The 7289-nt window shown below is 44.4% G+C and overlaps 1 protein-coding gene across 2 annotated transcripts in view; it reads right to left on the reverse strand.

Moving 5' to 3' along the window:
• Positions 1-24: 24 nt before the first annotated feature.
• apba1b (amyloid beta (A4) precursor protein-binding, family A, member 1b) overlaps positions 25-7289 on the reverse strand; it is a 17017-nt gene continuing 9752 nt past the window's right edge. For both annotated transcript variants that reach the window (XM_060896700.1, XM_060896699.1), the window contains exons 9-12: positions 6453-6665; positions 2075-2194; positions 1577-1717; positions 25-765 (exon numbers count right to left, since the gene is read on the reverse strand). In XM_060896700.1, the coding sequence (XP_060752683.1) occupies positions 694-765; positions 1577-1717; positions 2075-2194; positions 6453-6665 (546 nt within the window). In that variant the 3' untranslated portion in view covers positions 25-693. The remainder of the gene's footprint in view (positions 766-1576; positions 1718-2074; positions 2195-6452; positions 6666-7289) is intronic.

The following is a 7289-nucleotide window of genomic DNA, read 5'->3' on the forward strand; positions in this document are numbered from 1 at the left end:
TCTGTCACGACGTTAGCGTGTAAATCTGTGGAGCTGAGCCTCCTGACCTCATGTAGGTCCTGGTCTTCAGATCATAAAGTTATCTCTCATGTTAGTCTTTGGCTGTTACATGTGGAGTCTGGAGGAACTCGTCCATGTGGTGAGAACAAGTCCAGTTTCCTTTCTGTTCTTTTCTTTTCTTAATCATTCCAGCGGCTGAGACGTTAGAACACAAACCTAGATGACAAAATCACATCACGTACTTCAAGATATCTTTCAGCTGAAATAAAGCTAGAAATCTGGCAAATTTTCTGATCAACAGAAAACTGAGGAATAAAAACATAGGAGGAAATCTGGACTTCCTGTAAAACACCACGGTCTGATTTAGCAACTAAAAACAGAGGCTTATTCACGGATTTCTCCAGAATAGAAATGCGAATTTATCACAAAATACAAAAAAAAAAAAAAACTCTGAAGGTTAATTATAATGTTTGAACAAAAAGTCACAGGAACCAACAAGCATCAGTTCTGACGTGTTTATCACACAGTGAGCTAACTAACGCTAGCTGTTCACTGTTAGTCTGAGTGCCGTAGCCTCGCTCCACGTGTTCAGTTACACAGGTTATTAAGGCAGATTCAAATATGTTGAGAGGAAAATGTTACATCTGGAGCATGAAGGTGTGTGAGGAGAAGCTGAGGGATGTTAGTGATGTTTCAGATGTAGACAGGCTGCTCCTGAGCCGTCAGCAGGCGGTACATGGCAGCAGGCATGGTCTTCATGTGGATCTGAGATGAAGAAGAAACTGTGTTAATTACCAGAGACACCACACGCACTGCTGCTTTAACTAACATAACTAAACTAATTCGTGAACACATTTGTTTACTGCACACTATGGAAGCTTACCCGTTTCCATGGCAACATCTCTGCAGCACACAATCATCGTCATATGAAGATGAGAATTGAATGGGCGTGGCTTGCTAGTTAGGTAACATGGCTAATTTATAATGCATTACCACAGCTACCTACAGAACACACCACAAATCTACATCAAGACACTGGCTAGTTAACGCTAGTTCCTTAAACTAGACGTGTTTATCTAGCTAACTTTGTTCAGGTTACAGATGAGTTTATGGCGACTAAACAGCACCTCCCTCTAATACAGAAGCTAATGACGTCAGAGGTGTGAACTAATACAGGTGTGATGTTAATAACCTGAATGTGGGGCTCAGATTAATCCACTGAAGCAGCTGCGTAACTCGAGTGAACACCAGGAACGTTCCTCACCGTGACCTCGGCACTGGCCGCTGTGTGGTTTAGTGACGCAGCCGTGAATTCTCTCTCAATGTGAAATATTGTCTCTCTCAATAATTTGATTAAATCACATGATGAAGATGGTTGCCATGGTGAAAAGTTTACTATGATGATGTAACCATGGCATTATTCTAGCAGAGACCATGAGATTCACACATCTCACCTTTAACTGCTTTACATTCCTTATCGTTATTTAAACACAGGTTGGTTAAAGCTGATCTGTGAAATGAACATAGTCGTGTTAAGTGATTTGTGGTGTGTGTTGGTTACTGTGTGTTACTGTACCTCTCCAACCGCACTGGAAAGAATGTGTACGATCTTCTCGTGGGGCGTCGCCACCACGCTCTGCCCGTTAATCTCGATGATGCGGTGACCCACTCTGACTCCACCCCTTTCTGCAATCCCCCCCCTCATCAGACTGCAGATCTGCCATCAGGAATGAAACATCAAATAAACAGAGCTCACATTGGACCGGTTCACATAAACGTTAAGTGTCGACCCTAAAGTTCCTGAGTATTATATAATGCACTAAATTCATTCAGGTGAATTATTAAGAAAGTGTGATTTAACTTTGATATAAGTACAAAAAATCTAGTGAGAAATTTTAACCTGAATAAAATTCTGTTTCTTTACACTTTCATTTAATTTAGTTTCATTATGATACACTTTTAATTGTTTGTTTTCTCTTCTGTAAATAATCCAATATTTTTACACATAATGGCTTGAAGCAGAAAGTCATCAGATCACTAACAGATATAAGAACATTAAAAAAGAGTTACCCACAATGCCATTCTGTACGCTGAAGCCCAGCTGGTAGCGCAGGTCTGGTCTGCGGATGAGGACCATGGTGACTGGAGGACATCTGACGATGTTCATCTTAATCCTGGACTGAGACTTCAGGCCCTGTGTACGAGGTGCACAAACATGTTCACACACGTTCACTGATGATCAACTGATCCAACTGTAAACATAAATCACGTGTGTTTAATGTGCACTAAAGTCTAGAGCTATTCATTAGTAAGGTTTACTAATGAAGACGAGTGGGGGGCACGGTGGGTTAGTGGTTAGCACGTTTGCCTCACACCTCCAGGGTCGGGGTTCGATTCCCACCTCCACCTTGTGTGTGTGGAGTTTGCATGTTCTCCCCGTGCCTTGGGGGTTTCCTACGGGTACTCGTACGTGTACGGGTACGTGTGCTTTAACTCTCTTCATTTGAATATATTGTCTTCTGGTAAAGTAGGTTCCTGACTTTTGTATACTATCTGCTTAACTCACTTTGTTCTAGAGTAGTGTGATTTGAATTGTTATATTCTATACCATTGTTGATTTTTATAGTGTTGGTCCTTGTTGTTCTCTCAGCTGATTAATCAGGAGTAGTTTCAGTCTACCTTAAGGTGTGAATTGGGGGCAGGGCTTACCTATTTAAATTGAAGGTTCTCCGCTACAGACGCTAGCGTCTGTAGCGGTTTGTAAGTATCTCTCTCTCTCTCTCTCTCTCTCTCTCTCTCTCTCTCTCTCTCTCTCATTGTAAGTGTCTAATACTGTTTTGCTATATTCTACCATACCTTAATTCTCACTCTTGACTGCAAATATGTGCCTTAAACCCATCTCTGTACTCAATTCCTACACTCGCAGACACTCTCGTCCACAGAGCAGAGGTCACAATCCCAGTAACCTCATCTACCCTCCTCTGTTGTGTAAGTCTCAAACAGTGGTGGTAGGTGGGCTCTGGAATTGCCAGTCTGCTGTGAAAAAAGCTGATTTTATCTCTGCTTTAACTTCCCATTACTCCTTTGACTTTCTTGCGCTAACAGAGACCTGGATATCCCCACAGAACACTGCTACACCAGCTGCTTTATCCTCTGCCTATGCTTTCTCTCACTCACCACGAGAAACAGGCAGGGGTGGTGGTACAGGTTTATTGCTGTCAAAGAAATGGTGCTTTACACCTCTCCTCTTGTCTCATTTAACCATCTCCTCTTTTGAATTCCATGCCATTTCAGTTACCTCTCCAATTAACCTTGTTATCATTGTTGTTTACCGCCCTCCTGGTCCCCTAGGTGACTTCTTGGAAGAAATGGACACACTGCTTAGTGCTTTCCCTTCTGATAGCTCCCCCCTGACAGTGCTTGGTGACTTCAACCTCCCCTCTGACAAGCTACATTCTTCTTCCCTCCTGTCTCTTCTTGACTCATTCACACTCACACTCAACAGCTACATCCCCACACACAAAGGAGGCAATGTGCTGGACCTGGTTTTCACCCGTCCTTCTCCAGCTACAGACGTGACTGCTACCCCACTACACGTCTCTGATCATCACCTGGTATCCTTTACCATCACTCTCCCTACCCTACCTAAAACTACCTCTCACCCCCTCGCTCTAACCCGCCGCAACCTTTACTCTGTCTCCCCTTCTTCTGTAGCTTCTGGCACTCTTTCTTCCCTTCCTGATCCTGAGTCTTTTTCCTCACTGCCCTTGGACTCGGCCACAGATACTTTCCTCTCATCTCTTTCCTCAACTATGGACTTCCTCTGCCCTATGTCCACTAAACCCAAGAAAACTTCTTGTTCTGCTCCTTGGCTTTCAGATGTGCTGCGCAACAATCGAAGAGAGCTAAGATCATCAGAGAGAAAGTGGAAGAAATCACAACTTGATGCAGATCTTGATTCTTACCGAACACTCATGGCCAAGTTCTCCTCAGATGTGACTTCTGCCAAGACTTCCTTCTACAAGGAAAAGCTTGAAGCTTCCTCACATGACCCTCGGAAATTCCACAACATCATCTCTTCTCTGCTCAACCCCCCGGCTCCACCTTCTTCATCCTCCCTGACTGCAGAAGACTTTGCTTCTTTCTACCAGGAGAAGATTGAGGAAATCTGCCGGACCTTCACTTCAGCCCCGACTGCACTTACATCTCAGAGTATGGACTCCCCTACACCTTTGTTGTCACATTTCTCAACTGTAACAGCAGAAGAGATTCTAAAACTCATCCAGTCTTGCAATCCTACCACCTGCCCATTGGATCCACTCCCTTCCACTTTGCTGCAGACCATCTCGCAAGACCTTCTGCCCTTCATTACAACTATCACCAATAGATCCATAGCATCTGGTCAGGTACCAACTACCTTCAAGAGAGCAAGGGTTATTCCCATCCTGAAGAAACCTGCTCTGGATCCATCAGACATCAGTAACTACAGACCGGTGTCACTTCTCTCGTTTCTTTCAAAAATTCTTGAACGCATTGTCTTTAATCAACTGTCTGTCTATCTCTCACAGAACAACCTCCAAGACCCCAACCAGTCTGGCTTTAAAGCAGCTCATTCCACAGAGACAGCCCTTTTAGATGTCTCTGAGAAACTACATGCTGCTAGATCAGCCAATCTCTCATCTGTCCTTATCCTCCTTGACCTTTCAGCAGCGTTTGATACGGTCAACCATAAGACTCTCTTAGCTACCCTCAGGAGTCTTGGGATATGCGGATCAGCTTGGGAATGGTTCGCTTCCTACCTGGAAGGACGCTCATATCAGGTAACATGGAGGGGAGTGACATCTGCTCCACGCAGACTCTCCACTGGCGTCCCACAAGGCTCAGTACTTGGTCCTCTTCTTTTCTCCCTGTATACTCACTCTCTTGGTGAAGTTATTTCCTCACATGGGTTCTCTTACCACTGCTATGCTGATGATACACAACTTATCTTCTCTTTCCCACCCTCAGATACCACAGCTTCTGACCGGATCTCTGCATGTCTGGCAGAAATTTCATCATGGATGACTGCTCATCAGTTAAAGCTTAATCCTAGCAAAACTGAGCTGCTCTTCATCCCAGGTGATTCATCCCCAGGTCATGATCTTGCTATATCCTTGCACAACGATCTGATCTCCCCTTCAGCCACAGCTCGCAACCTTGGGGTAACCATGGACAATCAACTGTCCTTTTCCTCTCATGTTGCTAATGTGACCCGCTCATGTCGGTTTCTTCTCTACAACATTAGAAGGATTCGACCATTTCTGTCCACACAGGCTGCTCAGGTACTTGTTCAGTCTCTTGTCATTTCTAGACTGGATTACTGTAACACACTGCTGGCAGGTCTACATATGAACGCAATCCGTCCTCTGCAAATGATCCAAAATGCAGCTGCCCGGCTTGTTTTCAACCTGCCAAAGTTCTCTCATACCACCACACTGCTGCGATCCCTCCACTGGCTTCCGGTAGCTGCACGCATCAGATTTAAAACACTGATGCTGGCCTACAAAGCCAAAAATGGACCAGCTCCCTCTTACCTCAAAGCCCTCATCACTCCTCGCACTGCACCCCGCACCCTCCGATCTACCAGCACTGCTCGACTGGTTCCACCATCTCTCAGGGTAAGAGGCAAATATACTACAAGACTCTTCTCTGTTCTGCACCAAGGTGGTGGAACGAACTTCCCCTAGAGGTCCGGACAGCTGAGTCACTGGCTATTTTCAAGCGGCGGTTGAAGACCTACTTATTCAGGAAACACTTCAACTAGCACTTCTTTCATTATCTTTTGCATTTAAAAAAAAAAAAAAAAAAAAAAAAAACACACCTTTGACACTTTCATTGTAACTTTGAACAAATGTTTTAAACTCATGGTATCTTAAGTATGTAACTTAGTGATCCAGCATTAATGTATTCAATGTTAGAGATTTAAGCACTTATGTACGTCGCTCTGGATAAGGGCGTCTGCCAAATGCTGTAAATGTAAATGTAAATGTACTCCGGTTTCCTCCCCCGGTCCAAAGACATGCATGGTAGGTTGATTGGCATCTCTGGAAAATTGTCTGTAGTGTGTGATTGTGTGAGTGAATGAGAGTGTGTGTGTGTGCCCTGTGATGGGTTGGCACTCCGTCCAGGGTGTATCCTGCCTTGATGCCCGATGACGCCTGAGATAGGCACAGGCTCCCCGTGACCCGAGGTAGTTCGGATAAGCGGTAGAAAATGAAGACAAGTAAAGAGTCTCAACTCTACATAGTGCACTTTAGAGGGGAGCGTGGGAGTGAGGGGGTTAGGGAGGGGGTGAGGGGGTGAGGGAGTGTGTGAGGGAGTGATTTGAGCTCTGGGTCAGTTTTAGTTTAATTGAGGTTCAAGCACTGAGACTGATCCTCACTGAGGTGTGATGGTGAGGTGAATCTGCTCACCTTGATGATGCTCTGGCAGGTGGACAGCGGCAGACCCACCAGACTCGTCCCGTTCACCGTCATGATCTGATCTCCGATGTTCAGACGGCCGGATTTTGCCGCCGGTCCGGCGTGCATCAGACTGGCGATGATGACTGTAGGTAAGATGGAGCCCCAGCCAGACTCCACAATCACCACACCCAGGATTTCACCCTTCTGCTTCTCTATATACACCTGTCTCACACACACACACACACACACACACACACACACACACACACACACACACACGCACACGAGTCGTGTACCTCAGGACTTTTCTCATACACTCCTGACTTACTGGGCAGATTAAATCAAAGCCCACGCTGAGTTTCAGTCTGACAGGAAGTTACAGACATCAGGGTCACTACTGAGCTCCAGTGTTGTTGATGTTCATCGTTTTCTTCTTTCTAAATTTATAGGATTAAAAAGATCTTTTCACCTGAAAAACATCTAACAGCTTACTGCTTAGTGATGTTCTGTATATAGATTAGTTTAGTAGTTAGTTTTTTAAATAATAGATTAATTCGAGCCAATCAGAGTGCCTTATTCAGAAGGTCTACTACAGCGTGTAGAGTTTTTAATGTAATCACTAAAGCTCTAACCAACATGTCACCGTCTCCGGTTTAGATTATAAACATTAGAAAAAGGAAGTTTGTGTTTTTGAGATTCACACAGAAGGGAACTGTGTTAGTGTGGATGGTGTTCACCAGTAAATAACCAACACATTGTATAGAACACAGTGAGGTTCAGAATAAACCACACAAACTTTAGATTAAATAAGAATGCAAGTTTAAATCTCAAGCTTTAGATCTTTAA

The sequence above is a fragment of the Tachysurus vachellii genome, chromosome 20 (assembly GCF_030014155.1).
Source record: "Tachysurus vachellii isolate PV-2020 chromosome 20, HZAU_Pvac_v1, whole genome shotgun sequence".
Taxonomy (NCBI): Eukaryota; Metazoa; Chordata; class Actinopteri; order Siluriformes; family Bagridae; genus Tachysurus; species Tachysurus vachellii.